Source organism: Sinocyclocheilus rhinocerous, unplaced genomic scaffold (genome assembly GCF_001515625.1).
Source record: "Sinocyclocheilus rhinocerous isolate Xijiao unplaced genomic scaffold, SAMN03320098_v1.1 scaffold252, whole genome shotgun sequence".
Classification (NCBI taxonomy): domain Eukaryota; kingdom Metazoa; phylum Chordata; class Actinopteri; order Cypriniformes; family Cyprinidae; genus Sinocyclocheilus; species Sinocyclocheilus rhinocerous.
Genome location: NW_015625591.1, coordinates 168,512 through 190,370, shown reverse-complemented (window position 1 = coordinate 190,370; position 21,859 = coordinate 168,512). Strand labels below are relative to the sequence as shown.

The 21,859-nt window shown below is 37.1% G+C and overlaps 1 protein-coding gene across 1 annotated transcript in view; it reads left to right on the top strand.

Annotated features, from left to right (window-relative positions):
• LOC107757880 (serine/threonine-protein kinase BRSK2-like) overlaps window positions 1–21,859 on the top strand; it is a 147,201-nt gene that overhangs the window by 104,363 nt on the left and 20,979 nt on the right. The window contains exons 3-9 of the mRNA XM_016575488.1: window positions 4,687–4,772; window positions 6,200–6,340; window positions 13,132–13,248; window positions 16,493–16,526; window positions 16,613–16,681; window positions 19,048–19,194; window positions 21,139–21,170. Coding sequence (XP_016430974.1) covers window positions 4,687–4,772; window positions 6,200–6,340; window positions 13,132–13,248; window positions 16,493–16,526; window positions 16,613–16,681; window positions 19,048–19,194; window positions 21,139–21,170 — 626 coding nt within the window. The remainder of the gene's footprint in view (window positions 1–4,686; window positions 4,773–6,199; window positions 6,341–13,131; window positions 13,249–16,492; window positions 16,527–16,612; window positions 16,682–19,047; window positions 19,195–21,138; window positions 21,171–21,859) is intronic.

Genomic DNA, 21,859 nt, shown 5'->3' with positions numbered 1-21,859 from the left:
CTTAAATATATCAGCCATTTTATTTATTGAGCCAATAGCGATAACATTAAAAAGCACAATTATTGGCCAATAACACTTTGACTTTTGATATATCATGCATCCCTGCTCAGTGGCTGTATCACCCCATAGTCAGTCATGTTTCTAGAAATCGCCAAATCTCATTTACATGACTTATTTACATCATTTGAATGACTTCCATTTGCTTTGTCACTGCAAATTAGTGTCACCCCTTAACTCTGCTTGAAATTGTCTGTGAATGCATGTTTATGTATGGGTAAGAATGACTGGTTTTGTGTGTGTGTGTGTCTGTGTGTGTGTGTGTATGTGTATGTGCGTGCCAGGGCTGCTCAGCTAGTGGGCACTGGAGAGTTTGGACAGAACAGCAGAGCTCTGGAGAGAAGAGACAAACACCTCCTCCTCTATCGCATCATCACTTCATGAGCTCTTCACACACACACTTTTGCAAATTGCCAATAAAACACATAGTTGCAAACACCCATAAAGTCACACATAACATATAACCAAACATTTTAAACACAACAAACAGACAGCTGTGTGGTTAAATGTGTTGTTATTGGGTAAAATCTGATGCCTCTCCAATATATTGGAGTTGTGTCCCAGTCCCAGCTGTGAGAACATGAGCTCTGTCTGCCTTCATTCATTTGCTGTGTGTTGTGTGACCATCCCCACAAGTGCAGTTTTATTAGCATGCATCAACACACCATCTGCAACCTGAAATCATGCAATAATTGAGCATAATAAATGATGTTAAATCCATTAACAAAGGCAGAGGTTGTAAGTTGTTTGTTTAGGACGTGTTGAATTATACACTGTTAAATATGCTGGTTTAAATCGCAATGTTCTTAATTAAATCTGAATTGCAAAGGGAAAAAAGTACTGTGACACACACACATTTTCACACATTTCTTTTTCTCTTCCATTTGCTCTCTCAATATCCGGGATTAGTCATTCATTTTTCCCTCTCTGCTCAAAGCCAGTGGAGAAATGAAATCTCTTTCCTGTCTAAAGCCCTGTGTGTCATCAGTTGAAACCAAATACATCAATGTCATTAATGTCACTGACTTGTGGCCATTTAACCTTGTAATTTTATGTCATACCCAAACTGAAATCTTTCTCTCTAGGGAAATTAATCACTTGATAATCACTTTTGTTGGCAAGAAAGATGCTATTACAGTGGTGCTAATTGTTAAACATGGAAACTCAATAAAAAAGGGCACGGAGGTGAGCCAGTCTCCTTTTTTATAATGAGGAATGATGCAGATCACTGCGCCGCTCCTATCTGTCCGCATAATCAGATGAATGTGTGCGTACATGTGTGTGTATTTTTATTGGATCATTAAAATCATAACCGCTGCTGTCTCTGTTTATTTGACTTGAAGTAAGTGTTAACTCTGTATTAGAGTTGGATTGAACTCATCTGGATTCAGACAGGATTACTGGAGTTTGTTGATAAGATGAAGTCTCCATTATCCTGTGATCACAAGTGCTGTTTGGCAGAGATCTGACGTGCAGGTAAATGTTGTGTGTTTGGATTGCCCTCCTCTTGTCTGTGCCAGCACAGCTTTACACCTGCCGCAGACAGATGAGAGTGTGTGTATGTGTATGTGTGCATGGGTCACCTTTTTCCTACATTGTGAGGGCCAAATGTCCTCATGAGCAGATAGTAAAACCTGAAAGAGAAAAGCAGCTTAATGAACCCATCATTTACCCTCATATCGTTCTAAGACTGTATAAGTTAATGTTTTTGGCAGAATACAACAGAAGATATTTTGGAAAAAAAAAAAAAATGGAGTTTGTTGATAAGATGAAGTCTCCATTATCCTGTGATCACAAGTGCTGTTTGGCAGAGATCTGACGTGCAGGTAAATGTTGTGTGTTTGGATTGCCCTCCTCTTGTCTGTGCCAGCACAGCTTTACACCTGCCGCAGACAGATGAGAGTGTGTGTATGTGTATGTGTTCATGGGTCACCTTTTTCCTACATTGTGAGGGCCAAATGTCCTCATGAGCAGATAGTAAAACCTGAAAGAGAAAAGCAGCTTAATGAACCCATCATTTACCCTCATATCGTTCTAAGACTGTATAACTTAATGTTTTTGGCAGAATACAACAGAAGATATTTTGGAAAAAAAAAAATTTTTTCCCCATACCGTGAAAGACCGTAAGGTCCAGTGTTGTTATTGTTACCTAAAATTAAAATGATTAAAAATTGTTTTTGTTAGCTAAAATTAAGCTGAAATAATATATATATACATACACACACACACACACACACACACACATATATATATGTTGGCTGAAAAATCTAAACTTAGAAAATGAGAAAGTTTTTAAAAATGAGAAAGTTCCTTGGCAACTAACTGAAATCAAATAAATTTAAGCTGAAGTCTTAAACTGAAATAATAATAATTTAAAGCTAAATAGAATTATTTAAAATAGATTTTGAGGGTTTTGGAATGAAAAATATTATCAGCTAATTCAAAACCGTAGAAATAAGTGAAAAGTAGAAAAACTAATGTACTTACCTAACCAGTTCAAACACACACGCACACATATATACTCACACACTTGAGCTCTGTTATTGCTCCTTATTTGTTGGGCTTGCTACTTATTCATTAAGAAAAGGTCATGTTATTCTAAGGGCTAACATTGGAGGAATATATCCTGCCATTAACATGTGACAAAGCAGCTCTGACATGGGCCAAGAATGGCCTGCGGGAGAAACTTGATCGCACAGAGAGTCCATTTGATTTAATATGTGATCATTAAGCATTTTTTTTCGCCTTTTCACCCACTTCGAGCACACATTAATTTTGGGTCTTGGCACAGAAGATGCTTCATAAGCAGTTTGTTCTTTCCAAATTGGCAAGGACACATAATGCAGGTGAGACTAGCGGTGGCAGCACAGGGAATAATCAAAGACTCTGCCAGGAGCAGAAACAAGCATCCTGCCCCTGAATGATTACAGTGATTGTGTAAACCCAATGAGAAAGATCATGTGCCGTGATAGATCAGGGAGAAGCTATCTCTCTCTCTATAGTTCACGAAAGCTGAGCTCAAAGCCATCTGCTAAATAAAGAAGAAGAAAAAAAAAACACTGAGAGAATGTGAGAACGAGAGAGAAATGTTGAGAGAAGGTTGCCATGACAGGGATTGATACAGTATATAAGGCAGTCAGTAAGGTCCTATGTAGGGTTGTGGGGAGGCTGGAGCTGATCTCACCTGGATCGAAGCAGGGTAATTATATTAATTAACTAAAACTGAAACCATAAAAATTTATTTGTTACTTGAAATTAATATATATATATATATATATATATACTAAAATAACTCCAACTAAAACACAAATTATAAATAAAAATGACAAAACACAACAGAATTACTAAAATGGAAAATATAAAAAAATAAATAATTCAGATTTTTTATAAAAATTATAATCAGTGATGCTAAAATAAAAGCCAGGGCCTTCTTGTGGTGAGGCAACAGTGCTATCCACTTTATTACCCCATTTATTATTTTACATTTATGGATAAATTGGACCAAATTGGGAATAAAATAGTAGCTAACAAGTGTCCATTATTCTGTACGTGGGACCTCCTTCAATTTTGTTAAAATGTACAATATTATGTAACAGCTGTATGACAGGTGCATATTCAGTGCGTATGAAGCTCTTTGGAACTTTTAGAACCAATAAATATGGATAATAGTAATAGTTAAGGATGGAGAAAACATTTGACTGCTACTGTAATCTTTTAACCTAAAAGAAGTCAGGACAAGGGTGTGTTATTGACCTGAACACAGACTGTGTGGCTTGTAAAAATACATGATTCTTTACTACATATCGACAAATTATGTTTCCATCCATCTGTCCTGGCCAAAACATTCCCTCTTTCAGTTTATAACACCTCTGCTTCTGTAATTGTTTTTGCTCCATAGAGTATTGATTGGCTGAGTACAAATGAAAGGTGATTGTGTCTAATAGGATTGTGGCTCACTTGGACACTGTACAAGGTTAGTCTCTGAGCAGGTGTATGATGGGAGACATCATGCAGCGTCGACTTCGGCAATGCAACTTTCATTAGTGTGGGATTATCCTTATTAGCTGTTCCCATATTCCCACCGATAATGAAGTCTAATTATTTCTGGCGCTCCCCCAGAGCAACAAGAGATGGATTTTCCCGCAGCAGCAGGAGTGTACACTCCCTAAAACAACACAAGAATATGTCAACACATTGGTGAAGGACTGTATGCTTGCTAATTACCACCTCGCTCTCAATATCTAATGTGGGACAGTTCATGACAACTGTGATGATGCATCACCCTATCAGGCTACTGTATCCCTTTCCAAAGACTAATGCAATTAGAGTCCTGTCTACTTATAATTCAGCTGAACTCTTCATCGTAGGCATCTTGTTATGAGGTCAGGCACTTGCACTAGTGTATTTCCGCCAGCCATTGTCTTCTGTTTATTTTCTACATTAACGGGTTAACCACTTAATGAAAGTGGCGGGATGCTAATTAGGCATGGCTAGGCAAGATAATACGATACAACATCATTCTGCGAGCACAGACTAACCAGAGGCTGTCTCCTTGTGTTTTATCTGACCTCCTGTTACTGTATGTAAAACTGAAACATTTCTAATCGTTTTTTCTCTTTGTCTTTACAGGTGGAAAGAGAAATAGCTATTCTGAAGCTCATAGAACACCCTCATGTTTTGAAGTTGCACGATGTCTATGAAAATAAGAAATATTTGTGAGTATACGCCACTTTTGTTTATCCATGCACCATGCAATGCATGAAATGAGTGTGTATGAGTGGCGGATAAACTCTGTATCTATACAGAAGAGCAGACGCGCTGATATCCCTGGATATGTGCGCATGCTCCAGTGGCTGGGCTTAATGTAGTTTTCAATAATTGATAAAGGAGCCACCATGGATGCAGCTGAGGAAATTGTTTTCTTAATATTCAGATGACACAGATGTATGGGCCGCATGCTCGTAAAGTATTTGCCTATGAACATCTTTACACACACAAATCAAGTATGAATCCATCCTTAATTTAAATATTTCTGACAGGTAATCGCATGAGAAAATCCTTTAATCGACTAATAAATCAGACGTCTGGTGTGTCAGTGAGTGTTTGTGCGTGTGTTCAAATGTGACTGGAGTCTGCATGTATCTCATGAATACATGAATGCGTGAGTATGACATAAATGTGTTTGCCGATCAGGTTTGCAGGAAGATATTTTGCACACATTTACACGTTCACTCAAATGCAGTGGAGTCAAACATTCTGAGACTTCATTGAAAATGTGGGAAATGCATTTTTTCTTTTTTTTTTCATTTATACCATGCGGTGAACCGAAATATGTGGGAATTAAAAAAATTATGATGTTTAATAGATTATTTAAATCAATTACATTATTCAATTTGACTTTTACTCAAGTTATATTCATAAATGTTGTAATTAACAATTATGTATAAAAATTTTTAAAAAAAAAAAGCAAAATAGAAGCATGTTCACTAGTGGTTTCAGACTACTGGAGCCCCCTGTAGACTTCCATTCAAGAGTTTGGGGTCAGTACTTTTTTATTTATTTTTTAATTTTTTTTAAAGAAAGTAATTTTTTAGGAAGGATGCTTTAAATTGGTCAAATGTGACAAATACTTTTTTATTTCTATTAAAAAAAAAAAATTATACTTCAAAGAAAAAAAAATATCACAAGTTCCACAAAAATATTAGGTAGCGCAACTGTTTTGACACTGACAATAATAAGAAATGTCTTAAGCTTCTTGAGCACTAAATCAGTGTATTAGAATGATTTCTGAAGGATAATGTGACACTGAAGACTGGAGTAATAGCTGTTGAAAAGTTGAAAACCCAAAGATTTGTCATCACAGGAATAAATTATATTTTAAAAAATATTAAAATAGAAAGCAGTTCTTTTAAATTGCAATGATATTTCACAATATTACTGTTTTATTGTGTTTTTCCTTTTAATGTGCTATTGGCAAAAATTAAGCCTTGTTGAGCATATAAGAGACTTCTTTCAAAAAAAAAATTTACTGACCACAAACTTTTGAATGGTAGTGTATATTTTATATTGGCATGGTAGTAGATCTGTCCTGGGAGTTTGAAGCGTGTCAGGATTTCTTACTGCTACTGCTTATCTTCCACAGATATTTGGTTCTAGAGCATGTGTCAGGTGGAGAGCTCTTTGACTACCTGGTAAAGAAGGGCAGGTTAACACCCAAAGAGGCCAGGAAGTTCTTCAGACAGATCATCTCAGCGCTGGACTTCTGCCACAGCCACTCTATATGGTAATAGTTCTGGATTTTATTGATGTGTTAAAATCTTTACAGGAAACCAAAATCCTTAATTTTGAGCATTTAAAGCTTGGCACACTCTCATTAGTTCGGTTCAACAAGTCAAATGTGTTGGTTTTGTTGCTGCTACCAGTTTTTGTCTGTATTCATACATCATGTATAGTCATCAGCTGTTGTTGTCCGGCGTTGTACTGCTGTTGTCTCATTTATTATGTCTGGTGAAAGCCACCTCAAGTGAAGCATTTCTAAGCATTGTTGTGAATACTAAATATCATTATATTGAGAAATTAATATTTTGCACATTTGCACAAGTTTCCAGCCACACACTTTCTGGGTCAAAGATTGATAGCTCCCCTCCAGTGCAACTACAGAAAAGTACCGTTTTTATCACAGAGTATATCCTCAAGCCTTTCTCTCCACATCTTTGAGATATAAATGAAAAATGTGCTCAGATTTCCTCTGTATGCTTTCTCTCTGTCTTTTCTGACTATTGAGCCAAAAGGGTTTCAGTTAACCGTATAACAGAAAAAAATTAAAGTTTTTTCCTTCATATACAGATCCCGAGATTTTAAACCAATTTTAAGTTGAAATACTGAGAAACAAATCCTTCATCTTTACTGCAGCGTAGTTTCTCATTATCGAAACGGTAATTATGAAGCGTAGTTTGGTAATGAGTTGACCTACCCCAAAAACACGAATAATGGGGGCATTTTACAGAGGTATTTAAAAAGAATTTAGTTCAGTTTTGTTAATGAAAAAACTATTCATGTTTGATCTTGTCTTGCCAATGGATCAAGACAGAATTTATTTCATTAAAAAGAAGCAGCCAATAGTTGCACCAGGTTTATTATTATTCTTTATTAATCAGTGATGTTTGGATTGCCATTTTTTATTTACCTTTAGATCTTTTAAAACTACATACATTACTTGAAACAACAAACATTATTTTTATTTTAAATGATTTAAAGTGTTTAATTTGTTTATACTACAGTTAACTAATTTTTGAACTGGACATGATGTGGAAATAAAAAGCTACCAATTCACAAAAAGAAAATTCTTTAAAAATCTGAAATAATGTATAATTAATGTGGTCAATTTTCAGAATTTCATATTGTTTTCATATTGATTATTATATAGCAATGCTTAATGACAATTCCCCTATCAAGATTTTATTTTGTGACTGTAGGATACAATCTTACATTGTGTTGGAAAAAAGTGTGGATTTTACTTAAATATTTTGTAAATTAAAATGATCCCTTTTCAATAAGTTGGAACCTGTCCAACGAACATAGTATTACTCTACATAACTTCATAAATCATACATCAGAACAGTGACAAACTAGACAGTTGGATGGCAGCCTGTTTTCCACTGTAGTCCTAAATGTTTCATTTAAGAGAAGTTCACTTTACGGGCGAATTCCAAACGGAATGAAGCATCCCTATGCCCTACTCCCTTCGAAGGGCAGAGCCCTTGTAGTGCGTTCTTTGAAGGGTGCAGGGCATTACTGTCTCGTATATGTGTTTGGAACTCCCTTGACCAAGGGAATGACTGACCACATGTTACCTTGACAACGTTGCTCATGCATGCAGCATTCAGCACTCCATCACTTGTTGGAAATAAATAAATATTTCTTATTATTATTTTATTCAAATATTGTCTAATTGTGTCTCATTTACTATTAAACTTTTTCAAACTAAACTTGCTCAAACTTGCTTACACTACCATCTTAAATCATATTTCTATCACTGACGAAAATTATTTTGTATTACATTAAAATAGACAAATTTAATTAGCCTATTCTATTTACGTTTGTATGTGAAGTCGAAATCAAGCCCAACCTTGCTTTAAAAAGCATCGCAAGATCACATGATCACAAACGGAAATCACTTCCGTGAAGTGACCATCGCATGTTCCCTTTGCTAACGGACTTCTGGAAGGGCCCTTCGTGAAGGGATTCAGTTGTTCACTTTCGTTTGGAACGTCCCTACAAATGGCATCCCCTTCCCAAAGTGCTCTTCAAGGGTGCAAAAAAGCTGTTTGTAATTCGCCCTAATTTTTCACAACCTTAAGAGCTATCGCTAATGCTAATAATGTTTCCATTTGAATTCTCACGACCATGTCCTCTTCATATGCTAATATACTAATGCACTGAAGGGGCAGCCATTAGCACAATATTTGCATCTGTTTACCATGCGCTTCAGCAGACGCACAGCCTAATGAAGACTGCCGCATGCTTCCAGCACAGCTCAACTAGCTGATGGATGGTTTGAAGGCCTTTCTTGATAGGTGATGGAAGGCACTGAATAAACAGCATAGCAGGGAGGCATCACTCGTTTTCTCTTCTGCTCATTCGCAGCCATTTTCCTCTCTGGGGTTTGAAACCGCCACAGATAATGTGCAGTATTGATAGCCTTCTGCTACCACTGTATTCACAGGGATAAAATTATGGCTTTCTGGCCCCACTGTGAGGACAGGCAGAACGACTAAAGTCTGAATCAAGGCTGTCACAAGCGCTGTCAGGTACACAAGAAGAAAAGAGTTGAACCAAGTTAACTGAAGTCTAAGTAACTGGGCCTGAACCTCACATGGGGTTTCTCTGTTTATGTAAGTAGTTCCCAGTGTCTGGATGTGAAGATTGATATATTTTTGGTGCATTTTATGAGGAATGCTTCTGGCTACATGCATTAGCAGTGGGAGTGCTGTTTTGCCCTGTTGAAAGTGTGAGAGTTGATTTGATTATTGGGTGCATTTATGCAATGTTGCCTGCTCCATTCTAGAATAAAAGACAGATGTAGAGGTCAGCAGTGCAGTCTGAAGTGCATATTGGCATCGAATTTAATGAGTAGCCTATGTAGGTTGTGATTGTAGATTGTGTGGAGGTGTGCGATTTCTTAACTTTAGTTCTAAGATGAACTGTTTTTTTTTTATGGCAGTAGTTATTGGTTGGCATATTTCAGTGCTTTAAAATATGGGCTCTGTGTACAGAGATGAATGTGCAATTCCGGGGGCATAGAAATTAGGACAACACAGAGAAAGGCACAGAGAGATATTGGTGGCCATTAAAACCTCAACAGATGGACCTCAGTCAGGGTAGATAGCATATTTCATTATACGTGAATTAAAACGACGCTGTGATCTGTGTTACTGTCACAAGTTTCCAGGTTATATTGTGTTTTCTGGACTTTTTTTGTATACTAGAACATTTTTGGAAAGACATATTTGCTATGTTTTGTCGGCACCAGGTACACAGTACCTCATGTTGAACAGACTGTATGTCTATTCCTTAAAGTCTCTCAAACATATATTATTTAAGCAGTCTTTTTGTGTATTTAAGACTTTTTTTTTCAGTTATTTTATATATTGCAGATTTAAAGCAGATGTATGTACAGGATCTATAATATATTTACTTCTGAAGCAGTGGTTCTCAATTCCAGTCCTTGCGACCCTTTGTTCTGCACATTTTGTATGTATCTCTCATCACTTCAGACATTTGTTCTATTTGACTGTAAGTTAGGGTGACCACACGTGCCATTTTTCTGATACACGTCCTGGCCAGGATTTCTATATTGCCTAAAATATGCAGGTTTTGCCTTTGTTTGTGCTGTGCAGACTGATCTTTGTATGACCTCAAAGCACCGTGAGAGCTATAGAGAGCAGTCGGCTCCTTGTGCTTTTGAATCGCTCTTGCGGTACTTTGATGTCAAACACCGATCGGTCTGCACAGCGCTGCTTCAAGTCGAACACACCTAATATGTACGTGTATTTGCATCGCTTTGACCCTTCTCTGTAGATCCCACCTTCTCACGCACCACGATTGATCGATTACGTACAATGCCTGCATGGTATTGGTCAAACTACTTTTTTTAATCATTACCTTCAGCAAGTATGAAAACAGGAAAACAAAGCCAAAACCTTTTTTTAGTATTTAGTATTTTAGGCAATATAGAAATCCTGGCGAGGACGTGTCCCGGAAAAATTGCACTTTTGGTCACCCTACCGTAAGTGCTCTGCGAAGTGGACTTCACAGGATATTCCACCATGATTCCAGTTCGAAGGGAACGTATATGTTCCATTGAAAAGGCATTAAAGTGTGCAAGACGTGAATTTAAATTGTATTTATTTACAGATGTGTATTATGTCACACTTCACACTTCTCTAGTAAGTTTCATCTGTGTGAAGACGCTGCAGGCAGAGGTGTAGCGCAAATCCGTGAATAAATATTTCCCATGCTCAGTGGAGTAGGGAGCAATGAACACTGTGTAGGGACCCTGTCAATTGGAACACAGTTCATGCACAGAGCTCTCTTCTAACAAGCTGATGATCTGAATCAGGTGTGTTAAATAAAGGAGAAGAATGAAGAGCGGTACGAGAGGACTGTTCTAAAGGAACCATGTAGGAACACACACACACACACACACACACACACACACATACATACATATATATATATATATATTAGGTCTGTCAGTAGATTAACATTTTTAATCAGATTAATCACACACTTTTTCTGTGATTAATTGCGACTATAACAGCAACCTCACAGCGGGGACACTAGTATTCTCCTCAAAAAGGGATTGTGTTTATTGGTTCCATGAACTTCTACTTTGTCTGGGAAGATAATGACCACCCATTTCACACAGCTCCATACCTACGTAAAGTGTAATGATGGAGGACCAGAGAGAAAGCGCACTAATGTGAGCATAATGGAAGGTCGGCTGGACACCTCAGTTTCCACAAACCACTGATGCCATGTGCCATTAAATGCCATGTGCACTTTACTAAGGGGGGAAGAGCCCAGTGTCTGGGGGTTTTGAGGAAGGTTGTTGAAAAATTAACAAATAAATTTATAAAATCAAATCAATGCCCACTCCTTGTGTTTTTTCTATATTGATCTCTCAGAACTGAGTTGGTGGCTGGTATGTTTTGGCATCTAGTTTGCCTAATAGAACAAAGTATCTTCTTTCTGAAGCTGTTCACTTTCATTTTGATGCCTTTTCATCCTGAGCATTCATAATTAGACATCACATAATGAGACTTCCTTGCACTTCAGGCATTATAATGAGAGAAGGAGCAGCAAAATGGCTTTAGAGTTGGGGGTTAGGTGCTTTTATAGGTAGGAGCACTTCATGTTTTTATAGAATATTTGCAGGCTTGATTTGTATAGCACCAGGTTACTGTGTTTAAAACAAGCCGATGAGTTTATTTTTGAAAGGACGTTTATGATTGTGTCTGGCAATACTTGCAGTCCCTGATACCCAGAGATCATGCAGTCGGTCCTGCTTCACTCATTCAGTCTCTTGCTGGCATGTAATCAGAAGAGCCTCTCAGTAAACACACACTAGTATTGACCGGGACCCGCATGCTATCTTTCCATTACCGAGAGCTCCTCCTTCTGCTTGGTTGCCTTGGTATGGGAAAGATGAATCAATCGTTGTAGTAAAGAACTTTATTGCCGGTCTGTGTTTAACCTTTGCAATAACTTGGTTATCGCTGGGTGAATAGACACCAGGTCTTTTATAGCTGGTGCATCCAGCAGTCACATTTTTTATTTTATTATTATTATTTTTTTTTTGGCATCATCTCCAACATACTGTACAGAGCCTTTTTTTAGATGCAAATGTGTGCATTTTAAAAGCTATGCTTACTGCTAATAATGTATTGATTGTGACGACATAGTACTACTTGAGAGTTGACTACAATGCATTGATAATATTGACAAGATCCCTCTCTGACTGTCTTCCTATCTTGTGATCAAGTAATTAGGTGCCTGGCAGATGTTTTCATTTCTGATGTTGTTCACTAAGGTTGCAGATGGTTGATGAGTTCTCAGAACGGTTAGGGTTGCTTTGGTGCAGTTGTAGTTATTGCGGCAAGAGGAGGAGGAGGACAGTATTTCTGGTTCAAGTCACGTTTCTATCCCACCAACAATTATTGGCCAGTTGTTGTTGCCAAATCATCCCAAATGATGAGCTTCAGTAAAAGCACATTGGCTCACAGGTCACGATCAGCTGTCTTTTGAAAGATACTTGAGATGTACAAGCTGCTTTTTGATCTCTTGGGCCGAAAATGGTCTTGTGTTCCTCGATCACTTGCCCGCTCAGGATGAAAGAGGCTTCGCTCCTTGACACTGGCAAAGAAAGCTCTGAATTTTTATCTTCAGATCAGAGGATTTCACAATGGTAGAGAGTATCTAGATGTTTCCCATGATGTCTGATCAAGAGATTTGGGGCCAAGTCTGATACTGGCAGCTTAAATAAGTAATAAGAAATTTAGTTAAGCTGGATCATTTAATAAAAAAAACCCCACAAACATCTTTATAGATCCATTTGCTCATTGGAGGTTTACACGTCAACCGTAGTTTAGTTTTTCAAATATAATTTTCCCCCCCCGCAAATATTAATAAGCAGCGAATCACTTTGGTTAAAAGTATTTTTTTTCTGAGAATTAATAATGAAACTTACTGCAGGGCAAGTTATTTTGAAGGATTGTATTTTCTTCATTATGATATCAGGACATTTGTGATACATTTGTGATATTATGATACCCTGACACTTTTGACTTTATGCCAAAAATAAAATAAATAAATATATAGATTAATTAATTAAAAACATGTTCCTCATAGAGGTGTATTCAAGTCATTATTTGAATACATTATAATGCATTAAATAAATTAAATTAAAGAAAAATACATAACATGCCATTGACCCTTATACCATAGACTAAGAGACACTTAAGAAAGCTGCTAATGTGTAGAGGTTTATAACTTAAGCATTTTGTTTTGTAGCCACAGAGACCTGAAGCCAGAGAACCTGCTGCTGGATGAGAAGAATAACATCAGGATAGCAGACTTTGGCATGGCTTCTCTACAGGTTGGAGAGAGTCTCTTAGAAACCAGCTGTGGGTGAGTCACACTCTGTTTTCCTGCAACAATTACCAGTATACATGAAAGTTTCTCGCAAAACAAGAATTTCATAATCAGGTACAATTTTGCTTCATTTGGCTAAAAACAGTGCATGCTCATGCAATTGTTTGATTCTGTTCAGATCAAAATACCAATCAAAGCATAAGGTTTGACTTGCATAGACAATCCCTTCACATTAAATGGCCATTGAGAAGAATAGCATCATCTTGAGATGATATTAAGACATCTGGATAATGCATGAGTTGAAAACTAGCAAAATCACTCCCATTAATAGTTTAATGCACAAATGCACCTCTTGGTTTATTTGCATGCTTCATTATGAAAAGAGCTGGAGAAATGGCTCCATATTAACAACTGATAGCTATATCTGAAGGACTAAGTCTTGCATTGAGACACTCGGCTGGGCCTGCTGCCACTAAAGCACTTCCTGAACTGCTACTATTAGTGAAAATTATGACGATGATGGCCTGACCTTACTCAGGCTTTCATAGTCCCTTTGAATGTGTAATGCATGCCATTAGAGGCCCCATTATCAATGAAAACGAGAGGGCTAGGTGCCACAGAGCAGAGCATATTATCATAGATGGGGATTAATCAAGACTTGAAAATCCGCCCCGAGTGACCAGACCATATAGCTTTGACTTCAGTCTGTGTATTTCTGCTCCTATTAGCCATCACTAAAATTGTGCCATGGCTTTGATGGTTTCCTTCAAAGAAGGCATGTTGTAATTACTGATTGTGACTTTCCCATCTCTAGACAGATACGACAGTTTTTAATTAAACACATTCATCTTTAGCCTTCTCGTATGCTGTCCGCTTGACACAAATGTATTCTGTTTACCACGGTTAATGGACTCCAGTTGAATTTGAAAGGGGCAGACCCCTTACGTGTGAACACAGCATGGCAGGAAGACCAACACGGAGCCTCCCAGTCGTATCTATGTTCCAGGCATTCATTCATTTGTATCTGAGGCTCATTCCTTGCTTAGCAGATGGACTGACCTAATTTTGAAATAGCTTTAGTTCTGAAAAGTCTCTGCCATGTTTGCAACCCAGTGGTAATTTTGAGTGAAATGTCCAAGGCTGCCTGGAAATCCAGTCAATTTAATTAGATCCCCCTCCAGATCCTTCATTCAAGTGAAACTAGATTACCCACAATACAGTGCAAAATTCCCTAGTACCACTGGTCCTATTTGGACCATTACTCTGGGTCCCCTAAGCTTGCAAGTTTGATAATAACATCAAAGAAACCTTTCTTTGCCACTTTTTTTCTCTGAGGCATAACCAGCACTAGCTAACTAGCACAAAGTCAGATTAGCTCAGAGTGAAAACCATGCTAATGTCAAAAGAAAAAGAGTTTTATTTCACTGTGTTTGACTCTTTAACCAGCTTGCCCCTAAGTCAGAACAACAGTGCTTGAGAAATAATAGAAAATATCTTCAAAAAATCATGAACCACATCTTGGACTAGATGAGTAACTCCTCTCCATCAGGGTCTTTTCACAACAGCTTAATCACCTCCTGTGGCTTCCCTGATTTGCCATATCAATCCTCCCTCATGTTCCTATCATAGGGGATATCCATGACGCACATGCAGAAATCAGGCTTCTGCAGAAATATTCTTATTTCAGTGATTGTTTGCATGATTATGAGGTGGAGTGTACTGTATCTGTTTGTAGTGCACACGTGAATTTCTCAGTATGATCTTATAAACATTTTGATCGCTAGGGAGTAGCATTTGTAAGGTCATAGCAATTAACTAAATGCCCTGTCATAGGAGACTGGTTTTTAAAGGGTACACATACAGAAATCAGGCTTCATTTTTCGACTGCAGTATTATAAAAAATGGTAACACTTCACAATGAGGTTAAACTTGTTAACATTTTTTTAATTTTAACATGTTGCTAAATATGGAGTAGATTTTTTGGTAACACTTTGCAATGCATTTCAGTTCATGTTACTTAATACATTAGGTATCATAAACTAACAATAAACTAACAATACGCAATTATTATTGTTTTAGCAGAATTTATAAATCTAGGTTAATATTAATTTATAAATTTAGTAATACATTTTTAGCATTTAAAGTTGTATAAATTATGCCAAATTTACACTGATGGCACAGAAGCGCTTCAGAAGTGCCATTTAAGTGTCTTTACTAAGAATTGGCATAAATGTATTTACAAAAGCAATTACAGCTGTATACTTTGATACTAGAAGCTGAGGTGGGTCAAAGCAGGCATAATTCAGTCTGGCTTTTATGTGGCATTATGTCTTTACTCTGAATTTTGAGTAGGTATAGAGCAGCCCTAACTTGGCTGCGTAAAGACAACTTTAGATTACATATTATGAATGAATATGAATTAACAACAAAAAATAGTATATTTATAAATTAACATTGACCTAGATTAATACATTCTGTAAAAATGTTGTTAATTGTTAGTTCGTGATATGTAATGTTTAAAAAAATGTTAACAAGTTGAACCTTATTGTGAAGTGTTACCATTTTTTATAATATTGCAGTCGAGAAATGAGTGTGCAAAACAAATGTGTGTATGCATACTCAGACGTATTCACAGAAACAATATTACTTTGTTTCATCACATTATTTTTTAGCTTATGTCTTTCCACCCAGAATGATTGAGGCACCAGCTATGTATAAAATGGGCACAGAAGCACTGAAATTACTGAGTGAGAGCATGTTGCATTAACGACTTAATTTAGTATAAAAACCTTGCAATTTGGTGTTGGAAAACAGCAATAATAGCTTTCTCTACAGTGAGCAGTAGTTATGTTTTTAAAGCAGAGAAAGTAAACCATTAAATTAATGTTTTATCAATTCACACTCAATCAACATAATGGTTTATGACACCTGCAATGAAACAGGCATTTATAGAAAATTGGTGTTGAAAAATAGTGAACTGCTTCTGATTATGTGCCATGCCGTTAAAATACATTACACAATTCAGATGATTACAGATCTGTTTTACACATTCCCAGGAGAAAGTCATTACAATTTAATGTTGTATTATTGGAACATTTGACAACAGCATGTATAGGGTGGTTAGACATAGAGCTGTTTGTCAGAAAAGATGGTGTGAAGATCCTCATGCAAACACAAGGAGTTATTACTGAATTAGTGTCCTGCGTGTTTCCTCTCTAATGGGTGTTTTTGCCAAGGTTGGGTGAGGATGATGATGACATATTGTCCTGTTTTCTTTCAGATCCCCTCACTATGCCTGCCCAGAGGTTATAAGGGTAAGTATGTGCTCTCAGTGGCATCTCTCATGATGGGACTTCCTCTGAATCGCTTTCTTTCCACTTCTAACTTCTTTCTCTGGTAGGGGGAGAAATATGATGGCAGGAAAGCTGATGTGTGGAGCTGTGGAGTCATTCTCTTTGCACTTTTGGTGGTGAGTGAAAGCTTTTCGTGGCAGAGACTTCATTCTGTGTCATATAATTCTGCTGTAATGGCCCTCTGCCCTTATGACAAATTTCTCTCAGCAGCATGCATTGGAAAAAAGAAATCCCCTGTGTTTGAATGAAGGTCTATCAAAGGATGTGGGAGAATCCAAGGATATTTCAGTGCTAAGCTAAGCAAGAGTTGGGCTTTAAGAGCATCAAGGTGTTATACCGGCTCTGTAGTCAGAGCTCAAAAGATTGACAACACCAAAGCTCCACCATGGTTTCTCACTCAGGCTGGTGAATCATCTTTATATCAGACCTGAGTGAGATCAGCTCTTTTAATTCATCATGCTGAGCGTTTTATGAATCCACTTTCATCTTCTTACTCTTCCTTAGACTGCAAAATACTTCAAGTTCTTGGAGGAGGGAATTAAACTAAAATTCAAGTGACATGTTCTTGACAGACATTTACAAATCTCAGTTTGTGGTAGGCTGGATTTTTGATGAGGTCTCTTATGCTCACCAATGCTGCATTTATTTGATGAAAAATACTGTAAAAACATAAATATTGTGTTAAATTATTGTGAAAAAAATATTGTGAAATATTATTATAATTTAAAATATAATTTCCTTTTTTTTTAATACATTTGAAAATTTATTCCTGTTTGTAATTTATTCCTGTGATGGCAAAGCTGAATTTTCAACAGCCATTACTCCAGTCTTCAGTGTCACATGATCATTCTAACATGCTGATTTGGTGCTCAAAAACATTTGTGTACTTTTGATCAAATAAATAAATAAATAAATAAATAAATAGTTTACATTGGTTACAACATGCATTACATTGTACAATAAATACATTTGTTTCTGAATTGCCAAAGTTTACACACATTATCAATTTAATACACTTTTGCTAACCTAGCCAAAACGAAAGCATAAAAAACCCTTTCATTTCTGAATGAAATACAATAATGTGTAAGTATATGTTCTGAATCCACCAAAAAGAAGCAGCAGATTTTGAACTGCTTATGACAGGTGTCGCTGTCTTCACCTCACAGTGATTGGTTGCCATCCTGCATTTTTTTCTCTCATTTGCATAAAGTTAAACATTTCTTAACTTTTTGACATTCTCACTGCTTACTCGGCTCGGCTGTCAATCCCACAATCCCCCATGCAAGCCTTGCTGCTTAGCTCCAGCAGAGAACAAACTGAAAATGCCCACTCAGCTCCGCACCAGTGGACACGTATGGTCACACCAAGCTGCTGATCAACTTTAGCAACCAGGAACCTGCTCTTTGATCTTTCAATGCTCGAAGACCTTTCATTAGAGATGCGATCTGCATCCTTTTTTATTTATCATCTCTCTACTTTGCTAGTTTTTGCTAGATTATATCATCTATTACGTGGCCCTGTCGTCAGTCATGCTTTTGCATTTTCTGTCATTTATCAAGCTCTGACATCTCAGTAGTGGCAGGGGCCCTGATGGGTCTCTCTGATGTGAAAATTATGAAGTGTATCTGGCACAAAACAAAGCTAATTATCAAAGCACAATCATCTCTCTATGCCAGCCTTTTCTTGATTTATTTTGCATCCTACTTCCTGTGTAGATATCCTTCATAAAGCTCTCTAAAATATGGTGGGGGTGTTTTATTTTTATCAACGCATTTATCACTCCTCTTCCTTCAATTCTGCCATTATTTGTTTATATACTGATCCATGCCCCTCTGTAATTCCAAATCTCAAGGGAAAACATGATTACAATGTATTTTATTTGTTTTATTTATTTATTTATTTATTTTTAAAATGTGATAATATTATTTTTCAAGGAATTAATACTTTTATTCAGCAAGGATGCATTTAATTGATTAGAAGTGACAGTGATGACTTTTACACTGTTTCAAAAATGTATATTATATATCAAATAATTCCTGCTCTTTTGATTCATCAAACAATCCTGAAAAGAAAATCACAGTAGCATAACAATATTAAGGAGCACAATCGTTTTCAACAATAAGAAATGTTTCTTGAGCACCAAAGCATCATATTAGAATGATTTCTGAAGGATCATGTGACGCTGAATGTAATGGCTAATGAAAATTCAGCTTTGCCATCACAGGAATAAATTACATTTGGAAATATATTGGAAAACAGTTCTTTTGAATGGTAATAACATTTCACACTATTTCTGGTTTTACTGCATAAAAATACACGTAAAAGCAGCCCTGGTGAGCATAAAAGATTTTTAAAATCTTATCGACTTTAGCCATTGAAATATACATATTGGTTGACATTATTCTGAATATTGGGGGGATTTTGTCCCACACAGTATATATGATTGATTACAATTCTAACATGTAATATTTCTCTCTATCAGGGTGCTTTGCCATTTGACGACGATAACCTGAGGAACTTGCTGGAGAAAGTGAAGCTTGGGGTCTTTCACATGCCCCATTTCATTCCTCCAGACTGCCAGAACCTACTGAGGGGGATGATCGAGGTGGACGCCACCAAACGATTCACGGTCAGGGTCCAGCGTCATCGCGCTCAGATTTACAGTTTTATCTTATACTAACATCATTCAAATCTTGTAAAACCTGAATAAAAAAGATGAATTATCTCTTAAATGGCTCATGTGGCCTAAGGAATCATAGGTGGTGACAGCATTAAATGTGCACTACACTGTCTATAGAAGCTGGTTGGCTGCTCAGTTCCACAGACGTCTACAGTATATTAAGCTGATTTCTATTAAATGAGTGTTATGGGTCTGAGAGCTCATCTGCTTTTGAGCTGTCACTCCAGGTCAACACAGAGCAGAACTAATCCAACCACCCTGTCTGTCCGGATCACACACATCAGCTTCAAAATGCTTGCGTGTCTGCGCTTCTGTCTGTCTCTTTCTTTCTCTCTTTCATGGTCTCCTCGTCTCTCTGCTCTTCTCCCTCAGCTACTATTTTCATTGTTCTGCTTCGGAGCAGCGCCCCTTTTTCCTATAACATGCTGGAGTGATGAGAGGTTTATAAGCTTGTCCTAATACCAACCCTTTGAAATGCTCCAGTTTCCTTTTTTGCTTTCCAGAGAAAACAGATCACTGTCTTCACTGCCCACATATCTCAGTGATTGAAAACAATAGCTCTCTCCTAGGAAGGATCCAAACATAGCCCATTTCCTGTGCGGTTTGTCAGTTATATAAAAGAGATATTTTGTATAATTCCAGAGTGGGAAGGAAGTTGATACTGTCTTATTGCCAGTTTGAAATATTATCTTATAGATCCAATTAAAACAACCCAATAGAGTATTGCAGAGTACAAAAAGTACTACAGTTTTACAGACATCTGGACCAGTGTTTCCCAACCACTGTGCTGCGGCAGAAAAAAGGTGGGGAAACACTGATCTGGACAATGTATCATCATTGTTTCTTGAACACTGTCACGTCAGCACACATTCAGGGGGAGATCACATAGAATAATAGAATACTGTCTGTTTTGTTGTAGCACCTGATTCTCTAAAATAATTTAAAGGCCCAAATCTGTGCTAAATACAGTTTGCACAGCACAATTTATGTATAACTGCAATTCTTGCAGCTATATTGCTGATCGCAATACAGCCCATAACAAACTGGCTGCGTGTTTTCTTTTCAGCTTTTCTGAGCTGGCAGACACACCAGAAACCTGACAAAATGCACAAAAAAAGAAATCACAGCTTTAAAATTAGGCTTTGGAAATTTGGGCCCCCTAGTGGGTTTTTAAATGCCATCTTTGTGACATTAATAAGTGACATTAATTGTGGTAACTTTTGTGAAAAATATTTACAGTAAGCCTAATTTACATAGAAAGGAGCACTGAAAACTGGATATCACAGATGGCTAGTGAATATGACGAAATACTGTGTGCAAAAGTGCTGTAACTATACAGTGAATTTTCTCCTCAGCCTATTCAGAGCCATAAAGTAAAATTATTTTTACTCTCAGCCGCAAGCAAGTATTTTGTTTGAACATTCCAGTTCAGTGTGTCATTCCTCACAGTTTCTTGATCAGGTCAAGTGCTGAATTTTTATAGCTCCTGAAAAGACGCACACCAGACACACATCTGTTGCTAACAACTATTGAGACTGATTTCAGTTCATCTTAAAGATATTTCTGTTGGTATTACATGAACAGGCACAAAAACCATTCACTCTGATGGGCTGCAGCTGTTAAGGCTGTTGTTCTTGTTTTGTGGGCCACAGCTTTAATTAGCTGGCTGCCGAAATGTACATGTCTTTGTAGCTTCCACACTTTAAACCCGGGGAGATCAGAGGATGCGACACGAGAGAGAGAGAGAGAGAGAGAGATTAGAGACGCCCAGCAGGAAACTGCCTGACGTTTAGAGATGGATTCATTGCTTTTATTGTCATGCTCTGCTGTCTTTGTTTGGCTCTGGTAATGGTTAGATAATGGATTGGCTCATGTGTTTTCCTCTCTTTACAGTTAGAACAGATACAGAAGCACACATGGTACATGTGAGTATAAACTTCACTTTTAGTTTTTTGTCATATTCAGTATCTGTTTGTGTGTTTGCGTCTATATACTGTATATGTGTCCTGTAAGTCTATGTGTCTGATCAGTCCTCACTGCAATAACTGAGAACATACGGTACAAAAGCAATGTGTGTGTGTGTGTTTGGAGAATAGGCTTAAATTCTAGCAGAATCCCAGCAGGCTTCACTCAGTGTTCCCCAATAAGCAGTGCCTTGTTTTTATCTTGCCCTGCATCATTTTTCAACATGCATTTCTCCGGTATCCAACATTTTGTATTACTCATGATTTGTGACTTGGCCCCAACAATAGAGATAATGGTACTATATATATATATATATATATATATATATATATATAACGTATATATGTATTTTTTTCTTTTTAATTTGGCATTTCTATGGAGTATAGTTTAATTTTAACATCTTCAGTGTTTTCTAGTCTAACAACTGGTGTAATTTAATTTAGCAGTGTAGTCTTGTGTTATTGTTATCTAGGGGCACTTTCATGTTTAATGCAGGAGGGTTGCAAAGGTTTGAAGTTTTATAATATACTGTGCATCAAAAAATAAATTTTTTTGTATTTTTGGATGTAACGATTAACCACGAGCCGGTTGAAAATCGATTCAAATATGTGACGATTCAAATCAGTTGAGATGCCAAACAAATCGCGAT